The sequence below is a fragment of the Coturnix japonica genome, chromosome 8, assembly GCF_001577835.2.
Source record: "Coturnix japonica isolate 7356 chromosome 8, Coturnix japonica 2.1, whole genome shotgun sequence".
NCBI classification, from domain to species: domain Eukaryota; kingdom Metazoa; phylum Chordata; class Aves; order Galliformes; family Phasianidae; genus Coturnix; species Coturnix japonica.
Window position 1 is genome coordinate 6,066,468 of NC_029523.1, and position 14,739 is coordinate 6,081,206.

The 14,739-nt window shown below is 48.5% G+C and overlaps 2 protein-coding genes across 5 annotated transcripts; both read right to left on the reverse strand.

Moving 5' to 3' along the window:
- Nucleotides 1-97: 97 nt before the first annotated feature.
- Nucleotides 98-8,055, reverse strand: RNASEL (ribonuclease L). 2 transcript variants are annotated; one of them, XM_015869758.2, is made up of 8 exons: nt 6,744-8,055; nt 6,322-6,379; nt 2,886-4,506; nt 2,457-2,545; nt 1,862-2,052; nt 1,636-1,759; nt 1,157-1,272; nt 98-676 (listed from the first exon to the last, which is right to left on the reverse strand). In XM_015869758.2, exons 3-8 carry the CDS (start codon nt 4,333-4,335, stop codon nt 541-543), a joined length of 2,106 nt encoding a protein of 701 aa, XP_015725244.1. In that variant the 5' UTR covers nt 4,336-4,506; nt 6,322-6,379; nt 6,744-8,055; the 3' UTR covers nt 98-540. The 2 variants fall into 2 exon arrangements, with proteins under 2 accessions (XP_015725244.1, XP_015725242.1); XM_015869756.2 differs by lacking the exons at nt 6,322-6,379; nt 6,744-8,055 and adding an exon at nt 5,090-5,218.
- A 141-nt stretch (nt 8,056-8,196) lies between these two features.
- On the reverse strand, nt 8,197-13,004 carry RGS16 (regulator of G protein signaling 16). Of its 3 annotated transcripts, none has more exons than XM_015869761.2 (5): nt 12,842-13,004; nt 11,907-12,008; nt 11,234-11,295; nt 9,958-10,124; nt 8,197-9,473 (listed from the first exon to the last, which is right to left on the reverse strand). In XM_015869761.2, exons 1-5 carry the CDS (start codon nt 12,919-12,921, stop codon nt 9,273-9,275), a joined length of 612 nt encoding a protein of 203 aa, XP_015725247.1. In that variant the 5' UTR covers nt 12,922-13,004; the 3' UTR covers nt 8,197-9,272. The 3 variants fall into 3 exon arrangements, with proteins under 3 accessions (XP_015725247.1, XP_015725249.1, XP_015725250.1); XM_015869763.2 differs by lacking the exon at nt 12,842-13,004 and adding an exon at nt 12,300-12,395; XM_015869764.2 differs by lacking the exons at nt 11,907-12,008; nt 12,842-13,004 and adding an exon at nt 11,434-11,774.
- Between the last annotated feature and the right edge of the window lie 1,735 nt (nt 13,005-14,739).

The window sequence follows — 14,739 nt, forward strand, 5'->3', positions numbered from 1 at the left end:
AAGGAGAGGAAGCCTTCAGAGCCCAGTACAGCTTCAGGGTGTTTTCCTCTCTCAGGGAGGGATGAGGTACCTCATTCATAGAAGAGCATAGGAAACATCAGTTCTCCAAGAAAGTTTATTCCCAGTTTGGCTCTGCATAGGCTAATAGAACACCAAGCACTTTTTCACAGCATTAAAAACCCATTCAACAGCTAGAAAATATTCTTAAGTGCTTATATAATCATTGTGCCACCTCCTGAAAGCTGTTCACAGAGAAACAAGCAGCCCCTGGGACAATCAGGATGCCACAAGGTCTCCATCTCCAAGGGGTAGTTCAGCCCAGAGGGATGGGGAAGTCACTGAGCTAATACTCAGTGTGGCTCCCCTCCCAAGCCCGTGGTTCCTACACCAAACGCTTCCATATTCCATTCTCTCAGGCCAAGTCCTCTATGCTCCATCCCTGCCTGTGCTCTCATCTCCTTACCCACTTTCTTCAACTCTTTTACAGCTGAAGGAGGCAGAGAAAGTGGGATCATCCATGGGATGTGAGGCAATGGCCTCCTATGCAGAAGGGTCTAGAATGTCTATGTAGTGACTGTATCTGGGATGCCGGCGTAAACGGTTGTAGGCAAAAATGGTCAGTTTGGGATAAAGCTTCAGGAAATACTCAGCGTAGTCACCTGCTATTTCACTGATCCTGAGTGAAACAAATAAAGAAAAAGGTTTTTAAAAGAACATCCAAGGAACCCACCTTGCCTCAATTCCTCCCTTGCAGAGTAAAAGCCATTCTGATAACACACTAATTTCCTACAAGTCCTTGAGCTGCAATTTTTCCATGCTTTCCCTAAGATCTGCACTTCTTTGCTGTTTCTCCAGCGCTTTGGAAATAGAAGCAAGCAGTAAGGAGGCTTCCTCAAGGCACAAGGAGAGGATGATACAAATCTGGGAGTCAAATGTTGCTTCAAAATCTGAAGTTTAATCCTGTGAGCAAAGCTACTCAACTCTCACCCTCAGGAGGGCCTGTCAAAGGAAGCAACCACTGAAAAATAAAGAGATTTAAAGAGCTTCCTCCCATATCCTGAGCTCCTTTCTGAAAAAGGTTTTACTCTTAAACTCACTGATACTTACAGATATACAACAATACAGCCATGGCAGGGACAAGCATGTGAACACGTACCTCTCATCAGGGTGTTCATCCAGATTTCTGATGAACCTCAATAGGTCTGTGATCTTTGTTGAGTAGAATTTTCCATTACTGCGATATGTCATGATCTTCAGAATCTCTTGATCAACCTGAAATAAGATTATAGATTATTTATTCCCTGCCATCCATACACACCGTGAAAGCAGCACATCTGCTTTTACTTATCACAACTCCTGCCTTTCTCCAGAGACACCACCTTGCACGGATACACTCTGTGACACTTATAAGCATACCACCTTGAGCTCTGCAGGACACACCATACAGACTCCCTAATGCTCCTGTCTGGCCAAGGCATAGCATTCACATTAGGACTGTCAACATGGCACAGTAGATTATGAACATTTACAGGTCCAGAGAGGAGGAGAGAACTCAGAGACTTGGTCCAGCTGAGTAAAACTTCTGGTTGAAGGTCCAGCTTCAACTTCATGTCAACCCAAAGAGAAGAGGTTTACCTGCTTAGTCCAGTTTGGGTAAGGAATAGATTTTCCAGCATTAAGAGTGCCAAAAGCATCCTTTTTATCATTACGAGGCAGATCTTTGATTTTATTCCATATATTCTTTAGCATGTTGAACTTCCTGCAGAACAAGGACCTTCATTAGCTGCAACAGCTTACACCATTCCCAGCATTATAGGCAAATCCTGCACAAACAACTTTTCTTTGTGTTCTTAGAGCTTACTTCTGTTTGCTCCAGAAATAGGGGTGCTCACTCAGACCTTCCAAGCCACGTTCATCATGAGAAGCCAGGCTATCAATAAGGTCCAAAGCCTCCTCATAATCCATGGAACCTGAAGCCATATCCTCAGTACTGACTTCATTAAGGGGTTTCCTACCCCCTGTTAAAACATACAGCATGAGCTTGCTGAGGTTCTGCAAAGAAACACATCAAGATGCGTGAAGGTTCTTAGCAAATGGAAGAAATGGGACCAGTATTTCTAAATGAGCAGAATGTATATGTCAACATGGGCCTGTGGGTGTGCACAACTGTGTAAATATATGTGGATAGGAACTCTGAAAGCTTGTGCACAATGAGATGGGGCAAACACCGTAATCCAGATCCCAGGGTGTCCGTAGGGGTCCCAGCACCAGCCCAAGCCTTACATCCCAATCACTATCGTTCTCATATGTGGTCTACCATGACATAGGCTTGCCCCAAGAGCAACACATCTTCTAGTTGAGGATGCACAAGAGAGGCCCCCTAGAAGTCATAGCAAAAGAAAGTATCAGAAATAACCTGAGATCTGAAACCATAAATTGGTTTGGAGAGAAGTTACCTCCAAGTCTTTGTTGATAAGTTCTGTTTTGCCTTCAGTCAGCTTTCTGGTGCCGTCAAAATCTGCCAAGTAAATTTTGCCACCTAAATCTGGGGAAATAAGAGAATGTTAACAAGTGAGGAATGCTGATACAAGCCTGTCACTGCTTCCTTTAGAAAACAGATCTCAGGAGAGACTGCTGTGAGTTGGGCTATCTGCAAAGCCCAGAAATGCAAGCAGATCTAATGAGACATGAAAGCTACTCTATTCACTCCCCCTGGGCTATCTGGAACACATCTATGCTTATCCAGAGAACTAATGCCATTCTACATAAGCATATCTGCACTGGTCTTTCATATCTGACTTAGGATGGGTGGAGTAAGGTAACAGGGAACAACAACAACAACAAAACAACACCCCACAACACCAAAACAACAAAACCCAACCAACCTAGAAGGAAGTTCTTGGGATGTAGAGCCTGGTGAGCAAACCCAAGTGAGTGCAGCTCTCTCACTGCCTGGAAGATCATCTTCATGATACCTTTGTAATCCTTTTGGTCATCTGGGTCCTGCAGGTGTTCTTCGAGGTTTTTCTCCCAGAGAGCAAAGCACAAATACATGCAGCCCTTTTCTTGCTCAGATTGGAAGAGTTTCAGTAGATGTTCACAGCTCCCACATTGGTCAAGGAATGCTTTCTCCTCGATCCCTTTTGCATGACGGTTTGCCCATACTGCCACCTCCATCCCATCATAGAGCCCAAGGTAGATGTTACCCTGGGAAGTGCTCAGAATTCTCTGGGACGCATGCACAAATACCTTTAACTTGCCAATCATGGGGCGATACTTATCATGAAGACTTTGCAGCTGGCGCCTCCAACATTTGCTCTTTGGCTCCCAGTTGTCAGGTTTTGTGGAAACAAACCTGGCGTTGTACTTCTGAAGAAGGCGTGCCATTTCAGTAGCACGGTTCCTATTTGCAACAGCAATAAGATCCCCAACGTCAGTCCTTGCACCTTTTTCACACAGCATCTCCGCTATATCGTAAGCGCTTTTCTCTACAGCCACCATCAGAGCTGTTTGGCCATCCTCGCCTGCATCATCAATATTTATGACATCCTTGTCCAACAGAGCTTTCACCAAACTTGTGTTCTTCCTTTGAACAGCTAGGATGAGGGCAGTTTTGCCAGCTTCATCTTTGCAGCTGACATCAACACCACAGTCTAGCAGGAAACGGCCTATCTCAAAGACATCTGACTCACTTTTTCCCCTTTCACAATCCTTGAGGGTGTGGATCAAGGCATTCCTACCTTCATTGTCACAGATGTTCACGTCAGCCCCCATCTCCTGGATAAGAGTTTTTACCACTGAGAAGTAGCCACCCAAACAAGCATCCATCAGTGCAGTCTTCCCTCCCTTGTTCAGTTTCTTCTTCTCCTCACTGGCCGTCCTCTGCAAATTCACATCTGCTCCTTTGCTATGCAGGAACCTCAAGGCATCCTCCATTCCATACCAAGCAGCTTCCATGAAAGCAGTGAATCCATTATTGTCGCTGTCATTAATGTTAAACCCATAATCAAAAAGGAGCTCCAGTAATTCCACGTTTCCCACCATGGCTGCCTCAATAAACACAGTGCCACCATTATCCTTCCTGGCATGTGGATGGGCACCTTTGGCCAGCAAAAGTTGGACCATCTCCTTGTCACCAGATTGTACAGCACTGTGAAGTGGTGTCCATCCAGATTCTACTTTGGAATTCACATCTGCCCCATTCTCCAGCAGCTCCAGCACCTTTTCCCTCTGGCCATATCGCAAAGCATCATTTAACTCAGAGGCAATGCTTTCTGCTTTCTGCATGCTAGATGTGGTAGCTGCCTCCTGCTGACTGTGGGCTCTGGGCTCCATGATGGTCACAGGGAGGACTCTGTACCCTGGTGCCCCTCACCCAACAAACATCAAAGATCCAGGGATTTCAAGGACAGGTTAAGTGCAAAACTCAGTGTCTTTGTCATGAGGGATGCTCCGGGTCTGACTAATTGAACGCACTAGGTGAGATACTGGCTTCACAGTCTTCACCTAATTAATAAACAGAAGACCCTATTTATTAAGCCACAAAACCTCATCATTTACACTGATGCCTTGCAGATGTGAGAGGAGCAACTAAGGACAGTAATGGCAGTGCTAGCTGAGAGAAGCATGACTACAGCATTTACTGGGGGACACATACACTCATCCTCACTGCTTGCCCCATTTCACCCACCACAACACAAACAGGTGTCTCCCATGGGGCTGGCACAGCTGAATGAAGGGATGGAGTGAATTTAGGATGTTCTTGCTATTATGGATTTCCTGCAGGTTACCAATAAGCTGGTCCCTGATGTCCCCATACAGCTGGAGAACAACACAGCATGAAGGCAAAAACTGACTTTTCTGAACTAGTCAGAAAAGAGCAGTTTTTATGCAAGAAGCTGAAGTTTAAATTCACAACCATGTACCCTCAGGAAAGGCAAAGATCCTATTCTATTACAGCCTCCTCCCCTCTCTTCCCCCAAGCCACAAAGCAATAACCCAGCACTATTTCACTGACATCCTCTCCCTCACCCCCACCCCTCCAGCACAACAGGGCCCCACCAAGTGTCCCACCACCACCAAGAAGAACCTGCAAGCCCTGGAAAGTGAAAGAAAGGAAGAGAGCCGTGCAAAATGGAGATCTATGTCTGTCCTCCGCTTTTGTCTTCTTCCTCTTCCGAGATGCAGAGCCGCAAACAGAGCGCCCAAAGGAGCGTTAAGCATTTCTAGCCCAACCCACTGGCTCTCAGCCAGAGAACAAGCCAAGTCATACAGCCCTGCCTGCAGTCACCCATTGTCAGGATCATACTCACTTTTGGAGGAGAAAAACAAGCTTTTGGGAGGTGTGTTTGGGGGCATTTTCAGCATGCAACAGTGGTCTGCAAACCTGCTTGCAAGGACCATTCTCATGACCAAACAGACCAGTCTGCCGAATACATCATTCTTGATGGCTGACACCCCAGGATCACCTTCCTCTTCTATGACACCACTCAACATAGCCTGCTACGGACTCAGCACATCTTCTTCCCCCAAGGGAGTACCAACTTTCAGATAACTGTGGACAAACACAGCTCTATGATTTCCAAGCTGCTGGCCAGTAGACTTATACAGCACAGCCATTTTCAGTCCAGCCATTCAAATATCAAAGAATCATTAAGACTGGAAGAGAACTCCGGGACCATCAGGTCCAAACATAACCCACTCTCACCATGCCCACACTCCTCAGTGCCAAATCTCCATGGTTTCTGGAACACTTCCAGAGACAGTGACCCTACCACCCTCCTGGGCATCTTGTGCTTATTTATGGCCCAGAAGCCACTTCCAAAGAGTCATCTTTGGCCTGAAGTTGGCCTGCACTGCAGCTCTTTGAGCATGATCCTTGCAACTTGTTATTAAAATATATCCAAGTTACAACACAAAAATACCAGTGCCACCCAACTACATAAAAGCAGTTTGCTGTTTAATAGTATAAAGATGAACAGATGCACCATCAGAAATTGTTACCCACAATACAAGCCATTTGTAAACATGATTACTGTTAGCAAGACAGACTCAGGATGTCTCAGACACTACAACAGCTTTTTGGGGGCTGCAGTGCAAAAGCTCAGCTTCACAGCACGACAGTAGGCAGAGTAGCATTAGGAAAAAGCCAAGCTGAGGACAAGGTGCAGCCCAAGGATGGAAAAGTGATGGCTACCACGTTGCGTGCCTGCACACCAACAAAGCAGAGTGCTCGGGAGATGGGTTGCAGACACAACAAGCAGGAAATCAAGCACACGGTGATGCAAGTCCTCCTGTTCCTCCATGCTGATGGACACATACCCAGCTTGCAGCTCTCCCTTGAGATAGCGTCCACGCACTGGCCACAAATAGACATGAGCTAAAACATGACAACAGAAATTGCCTGCTAAGTCATAATACTTTTTAAAGAATCTAAGAATAGTAAGGATGGGTCTTTTTTTTCCCCGTGTTCTTTGTACTTCCTTCCTTATTATATTTCTAACTGAGAACATCCAAGGATTTACATGCTTGGCCACACTACTGTGCTGGAGCAGGGCACTGGAAAATAGCCTACAGAAAGATGTGACCTAAACCCTGGCAGGTGGAGCTCTGAATGCAGAATCACTATAGATGGAAAAAACCTCTAAGGTCATCTAGTCTAACCAGTGTTACCTACTGTAACACTCAGAGTCACAAATCCACATTTCTTGAACACCCCCAGAGACAGTGACCCCACCACTCACCTGGGCTGCCTGTGCCAATGCATCACCACCCAGAGAAGAAATGCTTCCCAGTATCCAACCTGAAGCATTAACCAAAGCTCATTCTGCAGTAGAGCACTGCTACATTTTCTTTCTCTATTTGCTTCCCTTCTGGTCTGCTGCTCTGTTCTCATCAGGACAAAGAAAACCAACTCTAAGCAGCACATCCATCAGCAAACGGGCACAAGGAGAGATGAGGGCAACACCCAGGCACACAAGCATCCCACAAAAGCAGGTCACCACCTGCAGTGCATGGACAAGAAGAGACCTACTGAGAGGACCCAAAGTAGATCAAACAGGCACCCAACCAGAGGACATAAACTTAAATACCTTTCCCCAGCTGGGAGGGGGATCCCAGCACTGCTTCTCCCATCTGTTTCCCACCCCCTGCCCTTCCTTACCAGCTGTGCCTGGGTTACAGCTGCAACACATCAGAGCTCAGCACCCTGCAGTGCCACAAAGCAGGAATAGTGCCCTTCATATTGCAGCATTTATTTGCAGATTACCTTTCCATAAAACAAAACGGACAAATGCATGTGATCACATCTCAGAACATCCCTTCTGATCCCAAATTCCCAGACCTCACCCTGGGAAACTTTGGCCATGGTTTATGGGAGGCTTCAGCTCTGCATTCTCAAGGCGGGTCTGTGGTTTGGGCTTTGTATTCTTTTCCCCCCAAGGCTTTGTTATACGAGCCTGGGGTTTTGCCAGCACTGAAGGATGCATTGGATGCAATGGAGTTTTCTCTTTGTGAAATGAAACAATGCCAATTTGACCTCTTTTTTTTTTTTTTTTGGCCAAATTGATTTTGTTTTTTAAATAGAAAATCACATATAAATTAATGTCAAAGTGTTCAAGACAAAATACTTTTTCCAGTTAGACCCTGCTAATCAAATGGATGTGATTTTGTTTTGATTTGCCTCGGTGTCGTTTATTGCTCTCACAGAGTCTTTATTTCTGGGTCATTTAAACACATGCTGGCAATCTTTCACCTCATCCTTTGAACAAAAGATAAGGTGGGCAGCTTAATCTCTTTTCCTCCATTTAGATGCATGACAACTGTAGAAGAAGAGCTGATGTATTTTACTGATCTTTGGATTGTGTGGCCATGCCAGAATAGACAGGAGTGTTTGCTAGGAAAGCTGTTGCTCTTCAATGGTAGAGACCCACTTGTGTTAACAGCATTGCCTTGGGATCTGAGTGACCATCATCTGCAACACAACTCTTCCTCATACTGCGCTCATGCTCTCCTCAATCCAGCTCATTTTGCCTTCTATAGAGGCAATAAATAGAAAGTAGGAGGTTTCAAAAGCTTCAAAGGGGCTGTAGGTGGCACCAAGCCACGAACCGCAAGGAGCTTTCCTTACACTGTGTGCTTTGTAATGGCCCCCCAAAGCCTGAAGGAGAAAATCAATGAAAAGCCCACAGCCAATAATGGTGTCACAGCACTGCCCTCTTCGACTTTTATTTTGCAACCACGATGTCATGTTCTTAGCAAAAATGGACCTCTGTACGCCATTCACTTCAGTAACACAACAAAGGTGGTTCCAGTTGTAAAAGTAAATAATAAATAACAAAACAGCTCAAATAGCCCCATGAATGCAGCTGGGACCCACCAGACTCAGAGGTAGAAGCAGGAAGAGGACTTGGGAAAACATCCTCAAACTGGTCCTTGGGGTTCCTCAGCTGCAGACCGGCCAGGGCAACACCAGACCCAACTGTAAACCGAACTGTAAACCCAGCTTTAACCTCCTAAGTGATTTAAAAATAAGTTTTCAACACTCAAAGTGCCCTTTCTGCACTGCTGTTCTCTGCCTGGGACAAGCTGCTAGCCCACGTGCAGAGGTGCCAGCCACAGAGCTCTATTTAAGGGCAAAAAAAAGGGAAAATGGCACGAACTGCAAAGCATCCTTTTATGGCCATCAATGGTCCTCCATACTCCCAGGAAACCTCAGACCCAGTTCGATGCGGCTCTCCCTGCTGCTATTTGCGTACCTTGCTCCACAGTTGCATTATAAAGCTATTTTTCTCTCTTGCAGTTATTACACAGAAGCTGTGGGAGGCATGCTAAGTGCTGCAATACCTAAAATAAATTAATTTACAAGCTCCTCCGAGCAAGGGATGTGCGCATGCTTTGAGCAGTGCTCTTCTCATAAATACATATCAGAACAGTAACTGCAAAATAAATAGTAACAATAATAAAAATGCATGTGACCTAAGTTCGGGTGCAGCCTGCAGGCCACGAAGCTTAAGGAAAGGATAGAAATGTCACTGCTAGGGCCGTGCTGCTCCCGGGCCCACCGCTCTTCTTGCTGACACGTGGGTGGCTTCAACCCTGCGCAGCCCAGCAATGGGACCACCAGCGGTGGGGTGGGAGGGCTTCTCCATAGGGCAGCCTCAGTGAGAGCTCTCAAGGTCCTGGGCATCCTGCTGGAAGGCTGGGATTTCAACCAAAGCCCCACCACCAGGCCCTTGGTGCCCACCCAGAGTGGGTTTGGTGTTGGGCAAAGGTCAGGTGTGCAAGCGCTTGTTGATGCTGCGGCTGGTGGCCTGCTTGGTCATGTCCTGGTAGGAGGCTGACTTCAGGAAGCGGGGGTAGGAGTCCTTCTCCATCAGGGTGCGGGTCTTGGCCTGAGCCTCGTTGAAGCAAGCAGAGGTGGCTCCTGTCAGGTTCTTCCTGGTGATCTCCCTGGTTTCGTGATCAATGTTGACCTGCAAGGAAGGAATGCCCATAAATGTTAGCTTGGCTCTGGCCAACATGGGAAGGGGAGCAGGCTTCTCCTAATGGGGGTGAAGACACAGAATCATAGAATCATTATGGTTGGAAAGACCTTTGTGATCATCAAGACCCACCATCAATCCATGCCCTTGACTGCTCAGACCGTGTCACTCAGTGCAATATCTACCCTTCCCTTGTAAACCCCCAGGCATGGTCACTGCACCACCTCCTTAAACAGCCTGTGCCGATGCTTCACCATTCCTTCTGAGAATAAATTTTTCCTCTTACAAAACCTGCAGGCCTTTACAGCCCTTCATTTTGGGTCACCACATGAGATCGGAAAGCTCAGGTGAATGAGGCCAAACCTTCCCACGGAGCTGAAATAGCATCTACCGAAACCCATCAGATATTTTAGGATGTTTTATCCCTTCCCCCTCTCATTCAGTGCCACACAGCAGAGGCAGGGTCAGCTCTCACCTCTCTGGGTGCCTCGCTTTGGACAAACTCCTCAAAGATCCTGTTGGCTTTGGAAGCCAGCTTGGTTTTGGAGCGGGTCTTCTTGAAGTCCTCGCAGGCCAGCCAGAAGTCCAGGTTCTCCTCGCTGAACTCAGTCTTCAGGAAGGTGTGGAAGGCAGTCACCCCATCTGCAACAGAAGGACAGGCAATGAGTGGGGCTGGAGGGGAAGAAGTCATCAGGACTGGCACTGGGAGGTGATGGGGCTGCTGGATGTGGCGTTGCCCACCATCTCCCTAGGAGACCATACCGCAGTATCAGTGGATTTCCTTTCCCTCTGGACAAACTCCAGCCTCTGAACCTCTGCTGACTGGCCTTAAGGCTCCAATAAAGTCCTTTCCCACAGACAAATAATCCTCCAGTTTTATTTATCTGACCTTTCTGTAATGAGTCTTTAGAGTGGTTTCTTTACAGCTTCGGAAAAGAGCTAATTCTATGAAGGGGAAATCCACTGAGATATGAGTATGCACGCGGGAATAAGGAGAGATGGCTTTGCTTTTATTTCCCAGCTGGGATTTGGGGGAATGAGATGCTGAGGAATATGGGAGAGTGCCTGCAGCAGGGGAACCAGGCTTGGGGGATGTATTTATTCAGTTACGAAGCTGGAGATGTTTGCTAACCTTCACAGCACATGACAAAGGCTGGAAAAAAGATTCCTGGCCATAGACTAGCACTGCGGAAGGACTGTCTGTTGCCATGGAATAAAATCAAGCAAACACTTTTGTGTTCATATTTGGTCTCCTTGCTGGCCCTACAGGTACAACGCCTTACAAGAACCTTATGCTCTGCTGTGAATTTTGGAGAGGAAAATGGAGGCGTGGATCTCAGCACAGCAGTTGAACGCCTTCTCTTCGTGTAAGAGCTACTGGAGAGGTATAGGATGGGCAGACAGAGGGCAGCAATGTTTTCCAAAGCAATGAAATCCTGCATGAAAGCAGCTACACGGGCAGCAGACATGAGCCCAGAGAATGCAGTGGAAAGATACCTTCCAGCTGAAGGTCCGTGCCATTGCTCAGCATGCCCACGTCAATGCTCCTGGCCCACAGAGCTGTGAGACAGCACTTCTGCTCCCCAAAAACATCCAGCCAGAAGGGAAGGGTAAAGCCAAAGGGACCTGGCTGCACAATGGGCAACAGGGGTACCTTCCGAGTTTCTAGAGCAGCTAATTGAGGAGGAGACCTGGCTCCGGGATACATCCTACATGCACTTGTAAAGAGGAAAAAACAAAATCCGACTCACTTTTACTCTTGAGGAGCTGGTCAAAGGATTCCCTCCACTCAAGCACCTCTCGTGAGGAGTCTCTGCAAGAAAACAAACAACAGGACGTGAGGCTTGCTGTCTTGCCGGCGAAGGATGGGAGCACATCCACGATGAGACAGCACAAGAAGGGAAGCAGCAGCACCAGCAGGAAGCCACAGCGAGACCCCAGTATCCTTTACCTGTGAGCCCTCTTTCCTTTCTCTTTCCCCCTTTCTTTTACATTCCCTGATGGCTCCCCAGACCTCAGCTCCATCGTGCAGCTTTGGCTGGGCAGTCTTCTCTAGAGAACGCTCAGTGGAGCCCTCTTCCCCAGTAGCAGCCCAGCAGAGCCCCCTCTGCATGCAGGCGTCTGTCCGACAGCCGCGAGGTTCAGTGTTTTGTTTTTAGTGCTGTATGCATTCCCTGGGGGACTCAGGTACGGGTTTGAGGTACCAGCACCTATGGGAGCCCTCTGGCTTTCCAGCTTAACGCTAAGCCCCCACTCCGCCTAATGCCGGTGCATCCCTCTCCAATCCGACTTTATAACTGGTGCAGCTGGGACGTGGCAGGCAGCGGGGCGGGACCACCCAGATGAGCAGCACCGCATCCTCCCAGCCAAGCAGAGCATCCCCAGAGACAGCCCAGCCCAAGGGGACCCGCAGCCTCAGCTTACCTCCTCCTGGAGCCCAACTGTAGCTTGCACGCTGCCCCAACGCCATGCTTCAGCTCCGGTTTATGCAGCAGGATCCCCAAGCGGGTCTTGAGTTCCTTGGCTCTGGATGGGAGGAAATAGAGAGGTTGGAATGTGGGGACTGACACCACCATCCCTGCTGGCAGGGGCAGCCCTCTCTCCTCCAGCTCTCTGGCTTTCTTGCTTTCTGCTGCATGCAACAAGCAATCCTCTAATGGCTTTTTCTGCTCCCTGGCAACCGTGCTCTGTAGCGAGCTGGAAAAATCACAGCACTCGCCTTCTGCTCAGCAGAGAGGGAGCATCATCTCCATGCCGTGCTGCTGCAGCTCCTCCCCTGCTTTTTGGGGGTGCCACAGAGCTGTCACCAGCACCTACCCCATGCCTCAGGAGCCTGGACAGCACAATGGCAGCAGTGCCAACTCAGAGCCAGATGCATCCCCATGGAGTGTCCTGCAGCAACAGGGCAGGAGCTGCTTCTAAATCCACTCCTCTCCCTTTGGTCCCCTGGCAGTACGCAGCGCTGCTGGCATCCCAGGGCACCCGTGCAGAAATAAGTGATTAAATGTCAGGGCACCAGCACTGCACTGCTTTGTAGCCTTGTTTGGCAGGATGTCACCGAGTGCTGTGAGCACCTCGATTAAAACAGTGCTTCTGCCAGCCTGTGCAGTGACAAAGTCGGCAGAACAAACCTTGTGTGTGCACACAGTGAGATGAGGGGCAGCCTTTGTGTTTTACCTCTACATCCCTCCCTGGGAACCACAGGAAATCTTGCATCCGTCTCTAGTTGAGAGTTCAGTGCAGTCTGCACCCTGATCTCTAGCAAAACATCATGACAGCAGAGGCTGATCCGATGTCAGGAGCATCTTTTCCGGCTAACCCTCTGCTTCCCAGCGCTGCGGCGTGGCAAAGCCCCTTACCTCTCCAGGCAAGCGATGGGAAGCGCAGCCAATCCTCGGCACATGCTGAGAGCTGGGCACCAAGGCATCCAGCAACACATCGGATCCTCGGGGCACCACCTGTGCTGCTGTGTGGTGTGCTGCTGGCTGAAACAGCATCGAGGAGCTGTGCTTATATGGGGTGGGAGGGCTGGGAGGGTATCCGGCTCCACTCCAGCCTCCAGCCAACCAACAGCTGCTCAGCACGAGCAGAGAAGATAACAGCTTGGGTAGGTGCAAAGGGAGGGGGTGGGAGGCTTGTCCTTGAGCATCACAGTCAGCACTGCTTCCTCGATAAGTGGAAAAAACAGGCTGGCGTCCACCGACGTGTGCAGCCTGCTGAGTAACCGCGGGGACAGCAGAGGGGACAAGCAATTAGTCAGCACCATCCCACCAGCTGATGACTCCAAACACTCGTCCCTGCGCTGCTGGTGTGGTGGCATCACTGCAGCAGGGACATGGGGACCAGCACACCTTGCTGACCCCGTGGCAGCCCCCCAGCACCATGCTGCTGTGCAGAGCAGAGTGAAGAGACGTTTTGGTGCTACACAAAGTAACACATTAATGGTCAGAGCTCACAGGAGACGACCTGTCCATGGCAGAGGGGTTGGAATTAGATGATCTTTAGGGTCCCCTCCAACCTAAACCATTCTACAATCCTTATGTTTCCCTTCCAACTCAGGATGTTCTGTAGTTCTGTGATTGTTGGCCTTGATGTTCCAGCCTTCACTTTGCTCCAGCCCCTTCCTCCTTACTGCTTTTTCCCATAGAAACAAGGTGTAGATATGCCTCATTCTCCCTGTAGCATCTTTTGAACCACTCAGCTCAGATGAGAGGCTTGATGGAAGTCAGAAGTGAAGAAAAGGCTGCAATGGGAGCCTGGGCCATGCAAATCCCACAGGAGGGAGAGAATCTTTATAAAACCTCAGCAGGAGGGAAACCATAGAACCATCAGTGTTGGAAAAGACATGCAAGATTACAAAGTCCAACCTTCAGCCTGACCTATGGAGACCCACCACTAGTCCTTGTCCATTTGTGTCACATCCACACATCTTTCCAGTACCCCCAGGGATGAGGGACCCCTCATGATTAGGTTTTGATCTTTCCCCTTTAGTGGGTGAGCTCCAGCATGGGAGATGGTCCGTATAATATTTTCTAATGCACAGCTCTTCATTAGGGTTATGCAATAGCTTCTGAGCCCAACGACGTGCATGTACTCGGATGTCTTCATTCTGTTCAATATCTAATTTAATTACGTGCTTCCTGTCTCATTTAGCTTAGCAGCCTCCTGCAGCTCCATCCTGCGTTCTGTATTATCAGCCCTTGTTTTGGAACACAAAAACCCAGCTGTGTCGCAATGCCTGGTGCTGGACTGCTTTCCCATCAGCATGCTGTAACATTGGCAGCATGAAGCCCACCACCCATGGAACCAGCACGGCCCCTCACATCACCAGCGTGGTCCCAGCACCCAGCCCTGAGATAAGAATCTCCCCAATGCTATTTCCCTATAGGGATTTTTAATACCTGAAGGCCGTGCCCTAAGGGCTGTGTCTGCACAAGGGGATGTTGGATGGATTGCCAGCCAATAAAAAGAAGGACTCTGTCCTCACACACAGCACCAGAGGGAATCATTGCTCTGGAAATTCATAACATAAAACATTAGAATTACAAATGGGGTTTCCAAGGGGCAGCTGTTACCCACTCTGCCCCTGTGCTCGCTTAGTGCAGCGTGCAAGCACAGCTGCATAGAGAGAGGTATCTGACAGCAGGTATTTTTAATCTTCCCTTTCTGTTCCCAGCATCTGCTCTGTAAAGACACTGAACAGAGAGGGGGGAAAAAAGCATTAAAAAAAAACCCCAAAAACAACAAAGGCAGCAGC